Here is a 19445-nt window from a genome sequence, read left to right on the forward strand (position 1 = left end):
ATTACTTAACCAAAATATATTAATTAAACCATCCCCAAATTCCATATTTTAGTTTGAAAAATTCATCATTTACTTTTTTTCCTGACATAACTTAGTATAAAATTGATTATTAAAAAAAGATAATAATAAATTAATCAACGATCCATAGAAAGTGAAGAATGAGAATAAAAAATAGAAATCATACTATCATTCTCTTTTATACAAGCATTATATTACTGTAATATGTATTTATTTCAAAAACAAAATTAATTATTGTAAAACGCGCATGAGTAAGTTGAGGGATGTCGGGCTTTACAATTTCGTATAAACAATACGACCTTCAGTCAAATATCTCCTGACTTTCGATTATACTGTGCTGACTGAAAATGTGAGAGAGAGAAAAGTTAGTGAAGTTCTGTAAACAGAATTTATCAAGCGATAGTGATGAAACAGTAATATTGTTGTTCTTACAGATCATCTTTGGCGACACGATAATATCTCTCTGCATGCTGGCGCTGACCAATCAGTTGAGCAAAACGCTCATCATGAGTGATTACAATTAGCTGAAAATTTTCCTGCCCTTTCCTGTCCTCCATGATCCTTCATTTTTAATCAAGACACCACCACATTAAATTTTAATAAATTCATTAATAGTAGTTTAATCAGAACTAAGCAATCCATCTTATACCTTACAAGAGCTGCAACCAGACTTTCAGCATTTGGTCCATCCAAATTTGTGGTAGGTTCATCCAGCGCAAGTATTCCACAATTGAGACAAAACGTTTCAGCCAGTGCAAAACGTATGATAAGAGATGCCAGAACCTGGAACCCCAGTTAAGTAAAATTTATTGTTTATTATTTTTAATTAATTAAGAAACGGGTGATAACATACCTTCTGACCAGCACTACATCTTCCTCTCATCTCCAACTCTGCATCACCAGTCTGCATAAGAACCTGTACGGAATGCAAAGGAACAATATTTACTGGGAAGGAAATTAGACAGTTTCTGAAGGAATTGGTTTTCAATATGACATGTCAAACCTTGTAACTGTAGGAACGGGTCCCTGCACCTTCGGAGTCTGAATGAATACTGATGTAGTCTATGTCTTGCCCTCTATAGGTTTGCTGCCACAACTCCCAAATAATTTTGTTGATCTCTTCCATTTTCATTGTGTGGAAGCGCATCAGTGCCCTTATGAATCATTAAGAGCCACCAAGGAACAAAATGAATGCAGAATACATCAGTAATTTAACACACAAGTACCTAATTTTGTTATTAAGTTTATCCTTATTGATTAATGCTTGAAATAGACGGTTTAATATGCTTTCATATTGTAATTTGTAATTGTATTTCAGGCACGATAAATATTACCCTGCAAACCAACTTTATGAACTTCTTCAAAAATGTGTCTTTCTCTCTCCCTTTTAGTTATATTTTTCATTGTCTTTGGTTTAATACACTTCGGTGCTTTTGGATGCCCCTTGTTCAACTGATAGTTAACCAGTTTCCACAGTTAAGCCCCCAATCAACAAGTTTACACATGCCAAATGATGTGTTTTAACGCCACCACATAAGCAAAGGGCACTCAATTCCAATAAGGGAAGGGGGCTTGGTTGCATAAAATTAAAAAACTACAGGGTTTATAATGGGATTAAATCTCATATATTGATACTTAAGGAACCACTAACTCAATCTTCATTTTTTCTAGTGGGGTGGAAGAATAACTAATGTGCACTTTGCATTCCCAACACATACAACACACCCTTTGGAAGGTAAATACAATAGCGATACATAATAGAATTATACCGAACAAAGAGATCCAGTATTTTACCCCAACAGCTTATACCAAAGGTGCTGAGTGACTTCAGCACCTCACAATGCAAAGTGCGATGGTTACATGTATCAGCTTTTAAAGAACAAGAGAGAAATGGCCTTGTGAGGACAAAAGGAGTGATCTTAGTTATGCATTGCAAAACCATGCCTATCACACAACAAAGAATACAAACTTGATGTAATGTTGAACATTAATGAATTTTAAGCAACTCACTTATCAAGTGCATTGTAGTATCTGTCCAGATCCTTGTTGGTCATTTCAGTTGTCTGCAAAGAACGATGAATTGTCGTGTCAACAATATAAAAGAGAGAATTAAAGAAAGAATAAGAATATGAAATCACATGTGATTACACCTTAAGCTGGATAAGCTGGTCGAAGTATCGCTTATCTATGTCCTTATATTGAGCCTGCTTAAGATCAACCTTATTTTTGGAAATATTGCTTTGGTAAACAGACATTGTTCCACGGCACCGGTTTACCTATCATCAAGGTACAGATATATAACCAAAGAGACAAATGAGTCATTTCGACACTAGAAGGAATATCAAAGATGTGATCATAGAAATGGTAATTGGCTACTTGCGATCGGTTGCAACCATAGACGTGTGCTTCAGGGATTTGAAATACCTCTGAAAGAAGTCTCTCCCTCTCCTGTGATAGTTTCTGGCGTTCAGTTTCAATGGTAGAGATCCCACCAGCCTTTAATATATTTTCTTCTAGTGTTTCAATTTCATGTGCTAGCTCATCCACTTCAGCCTTAGTTTTCCTATAATTTAAGTTGTCATCAATTTTTCTTCTTAACTGATCTTGATTTTGCATCAAATCTTTACTTTTGACTAACTCAGCTGAAATTTCCTTCTTCCTGGTATCACAACTTTCAAGTTCAGTTTGTGATCGAGAATTCTTTTCCTGCAGTTCCTTCAACCTATCTCCTTTCTTTAAATCGGAATACCTGATCAAACGAAACATGTGTTAAAGAAATTTGGGGTCTTAAAAACAACAACTTTCAATAAGATAAGCTCACTCTTTGATCTTAGAATTCATTCTGAAAAGTGATTCAGCTTCTTGCTTGTAACTTCTCTTTTGCTCAGCCAGGTCCTCGTACTCAAGGTTGAGTCTAATTTTCATATCATTATAGTTAGCCATTAATCTATCTTTCTCAACGGGAAAAGGTCCGAGAGCATCTGCCAAATGCTGCAAATACACAAATTCTGGGTGATACTATGTATTTTGACATGGCAAAGAGAGAGAGAAAAAAAACTAGAGCCTTTTTGAGAATTATTGGAAATTTTGAAGGAAATATTTTGGAAACAGAGGGTTATATACACAAACAGAACATATAAGGTTGAGAATTTTGAAAGGCAACAATTCCATCAGGACGGAAAAGCTGTTTAGTATATATAGACACAAATACAACACAACAAATTGGACGACAAATTATAAGCAATGCACCAAAAGTAGTTGAAAAAAAAGGAACAATAACTGATAATTGCACTTTCTGTCATGAGAGCATTGACAATTTTACTAATTTTTCTTATGAAAATGTGTGTTTAGTAGAAAGGGGTAAAAAGAGGCAATTGCCCAAGCCTATAACAACAACTAAATATCCATCAATGTATCAGATAATTAAACACCTTCTCATCAAGATCAACTTGAGTCTTTTCTTCAGTCAAACGTTCCAATTCTTCTTCTAATCTCTTAACTCCTTGCAATAAGTTGGTTGCTTTCAATTTCTCCTCCGTTAGATTGTGCCGCCGGTTACAAATATTTGATAGATCCTTCTCCATATGTATTTGTTCATCCCTCAACCTCTCCAATTCAGATTGCAAATTGTCCCTTTTAAACAAGATAAGAATGGAAATAATGATAAGAATAAGAAACAAAACTGAAACTATTCTCATGATAAGTATAAGAGCACTTAGGAAATGGAGATGATGCGAATATGACAGAATTCAATTATCTTAATGGCTCGAGATGGTAAAATTGCCCATGTTAGTAAACAGTAAAAAAACTTAAGCTGTTTACTTGGTGCTCTGCAGGGTTTTAAGCTCCAGTTGAATCTCTTCCAGAGTCCTCACTCCCTGTCCACGATAATCAAGCTTATCTTCTAAATCCTCAACTTGCTTTTGCAAATCTTGAATTTCTTCGAAAAGCCGATCAGCATTTTCAACAGGTTGCACCAATGTGTCAACTAAATCCTTGTCAGTTTTCACTTGTGCTAAAACACCTAAAACCTGAAAATTTCAGCAATTGTATAACCCAAAACAAGTTAACGGAAAGCAAAAAGGGGAAACAGATACTACACTCTCTGGTACAAGGCACTTCTAACAGAACCGCACAGACCAATAAAAATAATTAACTCAGTTTACTTTGTTGAATTTTTTAATTTTTAAAACAATGTTACCGGTGTATCAAATTTACCCTTGTTATTAATAACTTTAAAAAGCCTCCTATCCTTAATTGTCAATCAAAAACAGACATTCATAATATTTAATTAGGCAAACAAGGTCAAGAAATATACTGTTTCCAGTAAAATATAAAATTCCTTAGAAAAAGGACAATCAATTTTTTTCTAAGATATGCTTGCTGCATTAAGCCAGGGGAAGTGCTAAACAAATAATTGATATAAAAACATTTCAGAAAGCAAGTAAACGTTGGAACTCAATCTAATTAAAAGAAATTTCCAGAAAATCTTTAAAAGAACTTATGATCGTTACATCATCAAGAGCCTGAGATTTGTCATCCATCTCATCTTTAAGTTGCTGAAGTTCCTTTTCAGTATTAGGGATGGTCTCCTTGCCAAGTTTAACATATTCTTCGTAAACCATCCTAAGCTTGTCCAGCTGCTGAAAATGAGGCTCTGCATTTGAGGATTCCACAGCGAGAACTTTCATATGTTCAGCATAACTAGTTGCCTTCACTCTTTGCTGTCATTGAAAAAGTGCAATTCAAAACTACATAACGTGCTTGCTCAAAGCCAATAGATAATGTAAATATGTAATAACAGGATTTGAAGTTAAAACCTTCTTGACAAAATTGTCTTCTTCTTCTGGAGAGAAGGGCCGCTCACAGCAAGGGCAAACATGATGAGCTCTGGCAACCCTTTCAAAAGGATCAAACATCTGCCTCATACCATCAGCAATATTATATTTGCTGCAAGCAATCATAAGACAAAGTATTAGTTGATATGGAAACAGCATACCAGTGACAACACAAACACTTTGATATGGTCACAAAAACGACATCAACAATATGGTCTGACACAAATAAACCTTCTCTGTACATCTCTTTTTTCCTTGGAAGACTCTAAAACTTTGAGATAAGAATCAAGTCCAGAACATTGCTGATCCAAAGACTGAAGCTTCGAATCAATAAATCTCTTTCTTGCTGCAAGAAAATCATTTAAATATAAATGGTACAAAACTGTCTTCAGTTATTCAGCATGGTGGAAGAAAGAAACCAAGCTAGGGCAAAGAGGATGCAGCATGAAAAAATAAAAAATATCAAGAGGGCATCATCACCTATTTCAAGACACACGTACAAAATGCTAAATAAAAGAAAGGCTATTTATATTTACTTCATTTTATCATGTTGATATGCATAATAGTAATCTATTGGCATGACAACTAGGCAAGCGCATCCTGTGAACCATTGCAACAACGAGCATGCAGAACTCAAACATTGATTTCCTTCAAAAACTAAAATGTTTATACTCAACTTCTTTGAATGATAGACAGCACTTACATTCCAAATCCTTGCGGTGTTTGGATAGGTTACCATTAACTTCTTGTATTTTTATTTGCAACATATTGACTTCCTTCTCAGCATCGCGGTACTTTGCATTCATATCATCAAATTCCGCTCCAACAGCCCTACACTAGAAAGAAAATTCAATACAAGGTAAATTGTGATTTACTTTGCATTCTTACCCAATGTGAGACTTTTTTCACTTATACTTGCAACTCCAACATATCATAAATCTTATCTTGGCTCATCCTCAACTCTCAAAGTGAACTTGGTTCACCAGTTTTAAACATGAGGAGTGTGTTTGAGATTTCACATCAACTGTACATTTGGCCAACGTAGAGCTTATAAAAGGTTGAACAATTCTCCCCTTATACATTTCCGGATGGAGTTAGGTTCCCAGCCCAAATTCAAGAGGTAAGTGCTTACAACTATGAGTAAACATAAAAAAAAAACAAAAAAATAAAAAAGATTTTCCCAACCTTAATGCTTGAGTAATTTCCTTTTTCACATCCTTATCTAGAGGAACCCTCCCTTTCAGCACCTTTCTAATTTTGTCCTTTAGGTCATCAAACCTATAAAATATAATAAACAGAGATGATCGCCAACTTTGAAACATAATTCTAAAGAACAAAAAGTGGAGGGTAAAGGGAATACAAACAAAATGGATTTACATTTTCTTATGTTTCTTTTTCCGATTTTCCAACTCTGCTTTCTTATGAGATAGCATAACTCTGTCCGCTGAATCAGCAGTCATGATATCCTTCTCTGAATTGACAGCCCTAATCTTTTGATTTACACTAAATATCTCATTTTGCATTTGAGGTATAATGGATTCAAATTGTCTTTGAGATAGTTGACTTTCCTTCCTCTCAATCTCCTTTTTCTGCAAACATTACTCAAAAGATATGCTAATCATATTGGTCAGAAGTCCACAAATAGGGTTACAGATTACTAAACAACAACAGAGAGTGGGTGCCTTACCAAATGTCTTTCTCTTTCATCTATGTGAGATAAGTTCACATTAGTCATTTGATGTTCAGATGAATCGAGCTCGTTTTTCTTCTCTTCAATGCGCTTCAGAATGCCATCCTGCAAACATAACGTATTAACATTGTGCAAGTAAGATAAAGACATTTGACAATAAATGTATGTATTGGAATGAAACACCCAACCTTGATCCCTTGCATGGCCTTTATTTTAGCCTCAATATCTTTCCAACGGTCATTAGCATCCATGTAGCAATCCCATGCCATCTCAAGTTCGTTGTCATTTGCTTTCTGCACAAAAGAGGAAAACAGTCACAATCATGTAGTTTTCTTACTTTTGATATGGTGAAAATAATTTTAAAAGTTGGTAAATTTAGCCAACCACATTCTTTAAAGATGAAAATGAATTCACTGACCAGTGAAACGAAGAAAGAAAGAGCCACAGGAGCAGAGACAATATTCTTGCCAAAGGAAAAACCTGTAAAATGGTAAACACCAAGTGTACAAAGCATTCCAATCTCTTTGCATATCCACCAAAAACCCACTACAATACTGCCAATTGAATATACAGAGAAGAAAAAACGACCCTTTATGCCAAATACCAAGTAACAGCAAGAAAACATCACTGAAAATTCCTTAACTTCTCATTTGTGAGCCACGTAAAAGTGAACATACACACAAAAACCGGAAAGAGGGAACAGAAAAAATCACCTTTTTCTCATCAAGATCTTTCTCAAGATCTGCCAACCTAGATTTTACACGCCTAGAGAGATTTAAAGCAACCTCATCATTGAAAGGAGAAGTTGGAAGACACCCTAAACTAAATGTAGTAAAAAGATGTTGAATGGAGGAATCATGCTCATTCTTCAAAGACATGTGAGCCTGAAGTTCAAAATAGTAACAAAATTACAATAACACAATGCAAAACAAGATGTCAGTATAGGCAGCTTGTGTATCAATTTATTTACTTCTGCTTCAGCTTGTAGTTTGGCAATCTCTTTGATGGTATGACCAATGTTATTCGTGAGGGCAGTACCTTTCTCAGTAGCATCATCCGATTCTCTTTTCAACTTTCTTATCTTTGCTTCTAAAAATGCAATCCTTTCATCAAACTTGGTCTTCCATTCCAACAATATCAAATGCAGAAAAAGAAAAAGGCATTAGTAACTTCAAATATATATACATATACATATATATATATATATATATATTTCACAGGGCATGTCTGTAAATCCATCACGATATACAACAATTTGGGAGATACAAAATTCAAAACTGCCTCAATGATGGAAATACACACACACACTAGGACCATATTCCAAGTTCTTTATGTTAAAACTTGTCAAAGTGGAATGCAAAGCTTAAGTTCTAAAATAACTAGCTAGACTAAAATTTTTCTACCCTTTTCTGTACCGCTGTTAAGAATTCTATTCTTAACGGGACACGCTTACCTGGAACCCTTTCCAGTAAGACTTTCGATACTAGGAGCATACTGCAAGTTCTTTATGTTAAAAGTTGTCAAAGTGGAAGGCAAAGCTTAAGTTCTAAAATAACTAGCTAGACTAAAAAATTTTCTGCCCTTTTATGTACCGCCGTCAAGAATTCTTTTCTTAACGGGACACGTTTACCTGGAACCCTTTCCAGGAACACTTTCGATACTAGGACCATATTGCAACTTCTTTATGTTAAAAGTTGTCAAAATGGAAGGCAAAGCTTAAGTTCTAAAATAACTAGCTAGACTAAAAAATTTTCTGCCCTTTTCTGTACCGCCGATAAAAATTCTTTTCTTAACGGAACACGCTTACCTAGAACCCTTTACCAGGAAGACTTTCGATACTAGGATCATATTGCAAGTTCTTTATGTTAAAAGTTGTCAAAGTGGAAAGCAAAGCTTAAGTTCTAAGCTAGATTACAAAATTTTCTGCCATTTTATGTACCGCCGTTAAGAATTCTTTTCTTAACGGGACACGCTTACCTGGAACCCTTTCCAGTAAGACTTTAAATACTAGGACCTTATTGCAAGTTCTTTATGTTAAAAGTTGTCAAAGTGGAAGGCACAGCTTAAGTTCTAAAATAACTAGCTAGACTAAACATTTTCTACCCTTTTCTGTACCGCCGTTAAGAATTCTTTTCTTAACGAGACACGCTTACCTGGAACCCTTTCCAGGAAGACTTTGATACTAGGAGCATATTGCAAGTTCTTTATGTTAAAAGTTGTCAAAGTGGAAGGCAAAGCTTAAGTTCTAAAATAACTAGCTAGATTACAAAATTTTCTACCATTTTATGTACCGCCGTTAAGAATTCTATTCTTAACGGGACACGATTAACTGGAACCCTTTCCAGTAAGACTTTCGATACTAGGACCATATTGCAACTTCTTTATGTTAAAAGTTGTCAAAGTGGAAGGCAAAGCTTAAGTTCTAAAATAACTAACTAGACCAAAAAAATTTTTGCCTTTTTATGTACCGCCGTTAAGAATTCTTTTCTTAACGGGACACGCTTAGCTGGAACCCTTTCCAGTAAGACTTTCGATACTAGCACCATATTGCAAATTCTTTATGTTAAAAGTTGTCAAAGTGGAAAGCAAAGCCTAAGTTCTAAAATTACTAGCTAGACTAAAAAATTTTCTGCCCTTTTATGTACCGCCGTTAAGAATTCTTTTCTTAACGGGACACGCTTACATGGAACCCTTTCTAGGAAGACTTTTGATACTAGGACCATATTGCAAGTTTTTTATGTTAAAAGTTGTCAAAGTAGAAGGCACCGCTTAAGTTCTAAAATAACTAGCTAGACTAAAATTTTTCTACCCTTTTCTGTACCGCCGTTAAGAATTCTATTCTTAACGGGACACGCTTACCTGGAACCCTTTCCAGGAAGACTTTCGATACTAGGACCATATTGCAAGTATTTAATGTTAAAAGTTGTCAAAGTGTAAGGCAAAGCTTAAGTTCTAAAATAACTAGCTAGACTACAAAATTTTCTACCCTTTTATGTACCGCCGTTAAGAATTCTATTCTTAACGGGACACGCTTACCTGGAACCCTTTCCAGGAAGACTTTCGATACTAGGACCATATTGCAAGTTCTTTATGTTAAAAGTTGTCAAAGTGGAAGGCAAAGCTTAAGTTCTAAAATAACTAGCTACACTACAAAATTTTCTGCCCTTTTATGTACCGCCATTAAGAATTCTATTCTTAACGGGACACGCTTACCTGGAACCCTTTTCCAGCAAGACTTTCGATACTAGGACCATATTGCAAGTTCTTTATGTTAAAAGTTGTCAAAGTGGAAGGCAAAGCTTAAGTTCTAAAATAACTAGCTAGACCACAAAATTTTCTGCCCTTTTATGTACCGCCGTTAAAAATTCTATTCTTATTCTTAATGGGACACGCTTACCTGGAATCCTTTCCAGGAAGACTTTCGATACTAGGACCATATTGCAAGTTCTTTATGTTAAAAGTTGTCAAAGTGGAAGGCAAAGCCTAAGTTCTAAAATTACTAGCTAGACTAAAAAATTTTCTGCCCTTTTATGTACCGCCGTTAAGAATTCTTTTCTTAACGGGACACGCTTACATGGAACCCTTTCCAGGAAGACTTTTGATACTAGGACCATATTGCAAGTTTTTTATGTTAAAAGTTGTCAAAGTAGAAGGCACCGCTTAAGTTCTAAAATAACTAGCTAGACTAAAATTTTTCTACCCTTTTCTGTACCGCCGTTAAGAATTCTATTCTTAACGGGACACGCTTACCTGGAACCCTTTCCAGGAAGACTTTCGATACTAGGACCATATTGCAAGTTTTTAATGTTAAAAGTTGTCAAAGTGTAAGGCAAAGCTTAAGTTCTAAAATAACTAGCTAGACTACAAAATTTTCTACCCTTTTATGTACCGCCGTTAAGAATTCTATTCTTAACGGGACACGCTTACCTGGAACCCTTTCCAGGAAGACTTTCGATACTAGGACCATATTGCAAGTTCTTTATGTTAAAAGTTGTCAAAGTGGAAGGCAAAGCTTAAGTTCTAAAATAACTAGCTACACTACAAAATTTTTTGCCCTTTTATGTACCGCCATTAAGAATTCTATTCTTAACGGGACACGCTTACCTGGAACCCTTTTCCAGCAAGACTTTCGATACTAGGACCATATTGCAAGTTCTTTATGTTAAAAGTTGTCAAAGTAGAAGGCACCGCTTAAGTTCTAAAATAACTAGCTAGACTAAAATTTTTCTACCCTTTTCTGTACCGCCGTGAAGAATTCTATTCTTAACGGGACACGCTTACCTGGAACCCTTTCCAGGAAGACTTTCGATACTAGGACCATATTGCAAGTTTTTAATGTTAAAAGTTGTCAAAGTGTAAGGCAAAGCTTAAGTTCTAAAATAACTAGCTAGACTACAAAATTTTCTACCGTTTTATGTACCGCCATTAAGAATTCTATTCTTAACGGGATACGCTTACCTGGAACCCTTTTGCAGGAAGACTTTCGATACTAGGACCATATTGCAAGTTCTTTATGTTAAAAGTTGTCAAAGTGGAAGGCAAAGCTTAAGTTCTAAAATAACTAGCTAGACCACAAAATTTTCTGCCCTTTTATGTACCGCCGTTAAAAATTCTATTCTTATTCTTAATGGGACACGCTTACCTGGAATCCTTTCTAGGAAGACTTTCGATACTAGGACCATATTGCAAGTTCTTTATGTTAAAAGTTGTCAAAGTGGAAGGCAAAGCCTAAGTTCTAAAATTACTAGCTAGACTAAAAAATTTTATGCCCTTTTATGTACCGCCGTTATGAATTCTTTTCTTAACGGGACACGCTTACATGGAACCCTTTCCAGGAAGACTTTTGATACTAGGACCATATTGCAAGTTTTTTATGTTAAAAGTTGTCAAAGTAGAAGGCACCGCTTAAGTTCTAAAATAACTAGCTAGACTAAAATTTTTCTACCCTTTTCTGTACCGCCGTTAAGAATTCTATTCTTAACGGGACACGCTTACCTGGAACCCTTTCCAGGAAGACTTTCGATACTAGGACCATATTGCAAGTTTTTAATGTTAAAAGTTGTCAAAGTGTATGGCAAAGCTTAAGTTCTAAAATAACTAGCTAGACTACAAAATTTTCTACCCTTTTATGTACCGCCGTTAAGAATTCTATTCTTAACGGAACACGCTTACCTGGAACCCTTTCCAGGAAGACTTTCGATACTAGGACCATATTGCAAGTTCTTTATGTTAAAAGTTGTCAAAGTGGAAGGCAAAACTTAAGTTCTAGAATAACTAGCTACACTACAAAATTTTTTGCCCTTTTATGTACCGCCATTAGGAATTCTATTCTTAACGAGACACGCTTACCTGGAACCCTTTTCCAGCAAGACTTTCGATACTAGGACCATATTGCAAGTTCTTTATGTTAAAAGTTGTCAAAGTGGAAGGCAAAGCTTAAGTTCTAAAATTACTAGCTACTCTAAAAAATTTTCTGCCCCTTTCTGTACCGCCGTTAAGAATTCTTTTCTTAACGGAACACGCTTACGTGGAATCCTTTTCCAGGAAGACTTTCGATACTAGGACCATATTACAAGTTCTTTATGTTAAAAGTTGTTAAAGTGGAAGGCAAAGCTTAAGTTCTAAAATAACTAGCTAGACTAAAAAAATTTCTGCACTTTTCTGTACCGCCGTTAAGAATTCTTTTCTTAACGGAACACGCTTACTTGGAACCCTTTTCCAGGAAGACTTTCGATACTAGCACTATATTGCAAGTTCTTTATGTTAAAAGTTGTCAAAGTGGAAGGCAAAGCTTAAGTTCTAAAATAACTAGCTAGACTAAAAAAATTTCTGCCCTTTTATATACCGCCGTTAAGAATTCTATTCTTATTCTTAACGGGACACGCTTACCTGGAATCCTTTCCAGGAAGACTTTCGATACTAGGACCATATTGCAAGTTCTTTATGTTAAAAGTTGTCAAAGTGGAAGGCAAAGCTTAAGTTCTAAAATTACTAGCTAGACTAAAAAATTTTCTGCCCTTTTCTGTACCGCCGTTAAGAATTCTTTTCTTAACGGAACACGCTTACTTGGAACCCTTTTCCAGCAAGACTTTCGATACTAGGACCATATTGCAAGTTCTTTATGTTAAAAGTTGTCAAAGTGGAAGGCACAGCTTAAGTTCTAAAATTACTAGCTAGACTAAAAAATTTTCTGCCCTTTTCTGTACCGCCGTTAAGAATTCTTTTCTTAAAGGAACACGCTTAAGTGGAATCCTTTTCCAGGAAGACTTTCGATACTAGGACCATATTACAAGTTCTTTATGTTAAAAGTTGTTAAGGTGGAAGGCAAAGCTTAAGTTCTAAAATTACTAGCTAGACTAAAAAAATTTCTGTCCTTTTTTGTACCGCCGTCAAGAATTCTTTTCTTAACGGGACACGCTTACCTGGAACCCTTTCCAGGAAGACTTTCGATACTACGACCTTATTGCAAGTTCTTTATCTTAAAAGTTGTCAAAGTGGAAGGCACAGCTTAAGTTCTAAAATAACTAGCTAGACTAAACATTTTCTACCATTTTCTGTACCGCCGTTAAGAATTCTATTCTTAACGGGACACGCTTACCTGGAACCCTTTCCCAGGAAGACTTTCGATACTAGGACCATATTGCAAGTTCTTTATGTTAAAAGTTGTTAAAGTGGAAGGCAAAGCTTAAGTTCTAAAATAACTAGCTAGACTAAAAAAATTTCTGCACTTTTCTGTACCGCCGTTAAGAATTCTTTTCTTAACGGAACACGCTTACTTGGAACCCTTTTCCAGGAAGACTTTCGATACTAGCACCATATTGCAAGTTCTTTATGTTAAAAGTTGTCAAAGTGGAAGGCACAGCTTAAGTTCTAAAATTACTAGCTAGACTAAAAAATTTTCTGCCTTTTTCTGTACCGCCGTTAAGAATTCTTTTCTTAACGGAACACGCTTACGTGGAATCCTTTTCCAGGAAGACTTTCGATACTAGGACCATATTACAAGTTCTTTATGTTAAAAGTTGTTAAAGTGGAAGGCAAAGCTTAAGTTCTAAAATAACTAGCTAGACTAAAAAAATTTCTGCACTTTTCTGTACCGCCGTTAAGAATTCTTTTCTTAACGGAACACGCTTACTTGGAACCCTTTTCCAGGAAGACTTTCGATACTAGCACCATATTGCAAGTTCTTTATGTTAAAAGTTGTCAAAGTGGAAGGCACAGCTTAAGTTCTAAAATTACTAGCTAGACTAAAAAATTTTCTGCCTTTTTCTGTACCGCCGTTAAGAATTCTTTTCTTAACGGAACACGCTTACGTGGAATCCTTTTCCAGGAAGACTTTCGATACTAGGACCATATTACAAGTTCTTTATGTTAAAAGTTGTTAAGGTTGAAGGCAAAGCTTAAGTTCTAAAATTACTAGCTAGACTAAAAAAATTTGTGTCCTTTTCTGTACCGCCGTTAAGAATTCTTTTCTTAACGGGACACGCTTACCTGGAACCCTTTCCAATAAGACTTTCGATACTACGACCTTATTGCAAGTTCTTTATGTTAAAAGTTGTCAAAGTGGAAGGCACAGCTTAAGTTCTAAAATAACTAGCTAGACTAAACATTTTCTACCATTTTCTGTACCGCCGTTAAGAATTCTATTCTTAACGGTACACGCTTACCTGGAACCCTTTCCCAGGAAGACTTTCGATACTAGGACCATATTGCAAGTTCTTTATGTTAAAAGTTGTTAAAGTGGAAGGCAAAGCTTAAGTTCTAAAATAACTAGCTAGACTAAAAAAATTTCTGCACTTTTCTGTACCGCCGTTAAGAATTCTTTTCTTAACGGAACACGCTTACTTGGAACCCTTTTCCAGGAAGACTTTCGATACTAGCACCATATTGCAAGTTCTTTATGTTAAAAGTTGTCAAAGTGGAAGGCAAAGCTTAAGTTCTAAAATAACTAGCTAGACTAAAATTTTTCTACCCTTTTCTGTACCGCCGTTAAGAATATTCTTAACGGGACACTCTTACCTGGAACCCTTTCCAGGAAGACTTTCGAAACTAGGACCATATTGCAAGTTCTTTATGTTAAAAGTTGTCAAAGTGAAAAACAAAGCTTAAGTTCTAAAATAACTAGCTAGAGTACAAAATTTTTTGCCCTTTTAAGTACCGCCGTTAAGAATTCTTTTCTTAACGGAACACGCTTACGTGGAATACTTTTCCAGGAAGACTTTCGATACTATGACCATATTGCAAGTTCTTTATGTTAAAAGTTGTTAAAGTGGAAGGCAAAGCTTAAGTTCTAAAATTACTAGCTAAACTAAAAAATTTTCTGCCCTTTTCTGTACCGCCGTTAATAATTCTTTTCTTAACGGAACAAGCTTACCTAGAACCCTTTTCCAGGAAGACTTTCGATACTAGGACCATATTACAAGTTCTTTATGTTAAAAGTTGTCAAAGTGGAAAGCAAAGCTTAAGTTCTAAAATAACTAGCTAGACTAAAAAATTTTCTGCCCTTTTATGTACCGCCGTCAAGAATTCTTTTCTTAACGGGACACGTTTACCTGGAACCCTTTCCAGGAACACTTTCGATACTAGGACCATATTGCAACTTCTTTATGTTAAAAGTTGTCAAAATGGAAGGCAAAGCTTAAGTTCTAAAATAACTAGCTAGACTAAAAAATTTTCTGCCCCTTTCTATACCGCCGTTAAAAATTATTTTCTTAACGGAACACGCTTACCTAGAACCCTTTACCAAGAAGACTTTCGATACTAGGATCATATTGCAAATTCTTTATGTTAAAAGTTGTCAAAGTGGAAAGCAAAGCTTAAGTTCTAAGCTAGACTAAAAAATTTTCTGCCCTTTTATGTACCGCCGTTAAGAATTCTTTTCTTAACGGAACACGCTTACTTGGAACCCTTTCCAGTAAGACTTTCAATACTAGGACCTTATTGCAAGTTCTTTATGTTAAAAGTTGTCAAAGTGGAAGGCACAGCTTAAGTTCTAAAATAACTAGCTAGACTAAACATTTTCTACCCTTTTCTATACCGCCGTTAAGAATTCTTTTCTTAACGGGACACGCTTACCTGGAACCCTTTCCAGGAAGACTTTGATACTAGGAGCATATTGCAAGTTCTTTATGTTAAAAGTTGTCAAAGTGGAAGGCAAAGCTTAAGTTCAAAAATAACTAGCTAGATTACAAAATTTTCTGCCATTTTATGTACCGCCGTTAAGAATTCTATTCTTAACGGGACACGCTTAACTGGAACCCTTTCCAGTAAGACTTTCGATACTAGGAGCATATTGCAACTTCTTTATGTTAAAAGTTGTCAAAGTGGAAGGCAAAGCTTAAGTTCTAAAATAACTAACTAGACCAAAAAAATTTTTGCCTTTTTATGTACCGCCGTTAAGAATTCTTTTCTTAACGGGACACGCTTAGCTGGAACCCTTTCCAGTAAGACTTTCGATACTAGGACCATATTGCAACTTCTTTATGTTAAAAGTTGTCAAAGTGGAAAGCAAAGCCTAAGTTCTAAAATTACTAGCTAGACTAAAAAATTTTCTACCCTTTTATGTACCGCCGTTAAGAATTCTATTCTTAACGGGACACGCTTACCTGGAACCCTTTTCAGGAAGACTTTCGATACTAGGACCATATTGCAAGTTCTTTATGTTAAAAGTTGTCAAAGTGGAAGGCAAAGCTTAAGTTCTAAAATAACTAGCTAGACCACAAAATTTTCTGCCCTTTTATGTACCGCCGTTAAGAATTCTATTCTTATTCTTAACGGGACACGCTTACCTGGAATCCTTTCCAGGAAGACTTTCGATACTAGGACCATATTGCAAGTTCTTTATGTTAAAAGTTGTCAAAGTGGAAGGCAAAGCTTAAGTTCTAAAATTACTAGCTAGACTAAAAAATTTTCTGCCCTTTTCTGTACCGCCGTTAAGAATTCTTTTCTTAACGGAACACGCTTACGTGGAATCCTTTTCCAGGAAGACTTTCGATACTAGGACCATATTACAAGTTCTTTATGTTAAAAGTTTTTAAGGTGGAAGGCAAAGCTTAAGTTCTAAAATAACTAGCTAGACTAAACATTTTCTACCATTTTCTGTACCGCCGTTAAGAATTCTATTCTTAGCGGGACACGCTTACCTGGAACCCTTTCCCAGGAAGACTTTCGATACTAGGACCATATTGCAAGTTCTTTATGTTAAAAGTTGTTAAAGTGGAAGGCAAAGCTTAAGTTCTAAAATAACTAGCTAGACTAAAAAAATTTCTGCACTTTTCTGTACCGCCGTTAAGAATTCTTTTCTTAACGGAACACGCTTACTTGGAACCCTTTTCCAGGAAGACTTTCGATACTAGCACTATATTGCAAGTTCTTTATGTTAAAAGTTGTCAAAGTGGAAGGCAAAGCTTAAGTTCTAAAATAACTAGCTAGACTAAAAAAATTTCTGCCCTTTTATATACCGCCGTTAAGAATTCTTTTCTTAACGGGACACCCCTTACCTGGAACCCTTTCCAGTAAGACTTTCGATACAATGACCATATTGCAAGTTCTTTATGTTAAAAGTTGTCAAAGTGAAAGACAAAGTTTATGTTCTAAAATAACTAGCTAGACTAAAAAATTTTAGATTTTTTTTTTACTTCGCGGAATGATTGGGAATAGCCCAAAAAAGAAAAAGGTAGTAGGGCAAAAGGACCAACTAAAGCAAAATAAAATTTTGGTCCTCTATACAATAATTTGTCCTTGCATAAAAATGAAATCGTTATTTTTTTTCCTTCTATTGGATATAGAAGAGAACAGTGTCATATAAATGGGGCACAACAGGTACTATACAAGTAGTGGAAATGTGCTCGAATAAAATAGAACAAAAAAGTATATGTTTTCAAACACTTTAACAGGTCGCATTAACTTACAATTGAGAGAAGGCAATAGAATGAGCGGTTTTGTAGGGTTAGCAATTGTTAGAATAAAGAGCGAAAGAGCAAGCTTTATTTAATTATTATTGTTGTTAACATTTATAGAGTTGGGTGATATCTAGGAAGAGAAAAGAGACCTTATAGGCAGCATCTTTGAGAGTTTGAAGATGTTCCAGTTTGAGCTTGTAAGTCTTTATCTCTTGAGCCTGCTCCTTGTGAAGTTTCTTTATAACTTCCAATGCCTTGGTGTATCTGTACATTGAGTGGGAAGCATATGTGTACGACATGTATTAGAATATGGTCAGACCTTGGGTTATAGATTACCTTGGGTTGAAAAGAGAGTGAGACTAGGGTTATAGATTACCTTGGGGTCGTGGATGAAACTGTGGCCAGACCTGGCGTTAGGAGGCAACTCGCCGGTGCAAGAAAGCTTCAAACACTCGATGATGGTCTGCAGAAGGAGAAAAGATTGCATTCTGGAAAGAAAAAACAAGAAAGAGAAAGATAAAGAAAAAAATAAATGGATGGATTGATCGTACGGTCTTGCCGGCACCGTTGGGACCAACGATTAGGGTTAAGGGTTTGAAGAAGGTGATGACGTTCTTGTTCTCCGGGTCGAAACTCCGGATGCCCTTGATCAGCATTTTATCAACGGTGCTCATTTTCTCCCTCCTTTGCTCACTCACTCTCCTCTTCTACTCATTCCATGTAAACTACTACCCTCTGCACCTTTCTTCTCGCCTCTTTAATTCAAATCAAACCTCCTTAGTGCCCTTCTATTCCTTAATTTCCTTTTATACCCTTCTTTTACCGCCTTTCTCTTGCTCTCAACAATTTTTTTGCCACACTTTAACATATTAAATTTAAGTTAGTTAATATTGATCGATATTATTTTTTCTCAATGTTTTAAAATTATTTCTGTTAATTAACATTAACGTATTTTATTGATTAGTGTTTGTTGAGATTTTTTTCGATTGATGTTTACATTGTTATTTAAGCTAAAATCAATTGATTTATTTCATCATATCTGAAATATGTTTCTATTACTATTAGAAAAAAAAAATCATTGCATACATTGTTAAAAAATAAATTTGATCTTGTAAAAAAAATTGTTTTTACTTTTTTTATTTATCTTAATTTGATTTTTATTTTGAAAATTTTAATACCATTAAAGTCTTATCTATTTTTTAATGTTAATATTGTAGTAATAGTATTAGACAAAATTTTAAAAGTAAAAACTAAATTAAGACAAATAAAAAAAATATCAAATTAATATTTTTTTATAAAAATATAAATCGAAGACATAATTTAACCGAAAAACAACTACAACGATTGAAAAAAAAAATCACATTCGTATAAAATAACTTTTTCGACATTAGACAAAAAGTTTCCAACTGAACAATAAAATAATAATATTGGTCAAGAAAAAAATCTTAACATATATTAACTAAGAAAATCATGATTAACATTAGTTAGAAAATAATTACTTCTATGGTAATTTGATAAAAGTTTTACATGTATTTAAATGTTATAATATACGTATAAATAATTAAATTTTAATTTACTTATTAAAATTAAATGTAAATACCTATAAATACTAATGATTATAATTAAAATAATTTCATACAAGCATAATAGATAAGTATTTCATTTCTTTGTATTTGAATTAAAATAAGAATGTTAAGAAAATTATTCATATTCTGTTATATTAAAATTGAAAGTATATTATCAAAACAAAGACATATAATTGAAGGACAAAAATAAAATTTGAGTTCTTGTCTCAAATATTCATATTAATGAATAGGAGTATGTATTTTTTTTTTAAATCGTAATCATTGATATAATAATACCTTATAAAAGTTTCGGTTAAATATATTTTTAATCTCTTAATTTTTAGTGAATTTTGAACCAATTTAGTCATTTATCTTTTGAAATATGCAGATTTAATTATTTTAATCAAATAATGTTAAGTTTATTTGATGTTTCGTA

The 19445-nt window shown here is 34.6% G+C and overlaps 2 protein-coding genes across 2 annotated transcripts; both read right to left on the reverse strand.

Moving 5' to 3' along the window:
• Window positions 1-206: 206 nt before the first annotated feature.
• On the reverse strand, window positions 207-7683 carry LOC114182181 (DNA repair protein RAD50-like). The gene is made up of 21 exons (XM_028068983.1): window positions 7517-7683; window positions 7260-7430; window positions 6735-6839; window positions 6544-6651; window positions 6234-6445; window positions 6042-6134; window positions 5560-5687; window positions 5088-5202; window positions 4839-4968; window positions 4533-4742; window positions 3841-4049; window positions 3450-3651; window positions 2840-3009; window positions 2443-2767; window positions 2169-2294; window positions 2029-2081; window positions 1022-1172; window positions 872-934; window positions 668-801; window positions 451-579; window positions 207-359 (listed from the first exon to the last, which is right to left on the reverse strand). Exons 2-21 carry the CDS (start codon window positions 7422-7424, stop codon window positions 320-322), a joined length of 2868 nt encoding a protein of 955 aa, XP_027924784.1. The 5' UTR covers window positions 7425-7430; window positions 7517-7683; the 3' UTR covers window positions 207-319.
• LOC114182190 (DNA repair protein RAD50-like) lies at window positions 7585-18214 on the reverse strand. The gene is made up of 4 exons (XM_028068992.1): window positions 17996-18214; window positions 17821-17907; window positions 17594-17708; window positions 7585-7666 (listed from the first exon to the last, which is right to left on the reverse strand). Exons 1-3 carry the CDS (start codon window positions 18116-18118, stop codon window positions 17595-17597), a joined length of 324 nt encoding a protein of 107 aa, XP_027924793.1. The 5' UTR covers window positions 18119-18214; the 3' UTR covers window positions 7585-7666; window position 17594.
• Window positions 18215-19445: the final 1231 nt, after the last annotated feature.

This window comes from Vigna unguiculata, chromosome 1 (genome assembly GCF_004118075.2).
Source record: "Vigna unguiculata cultivar IT97K-499-35 chromosome 1, ASM411807v1, whole genome shotgun sequence".
NCBI lineage: Eukaryota > Viridiplantae > Streptophyta > Magnoliopsida > Fabales > Fabaceae > Vigna > Vigna unguiculata.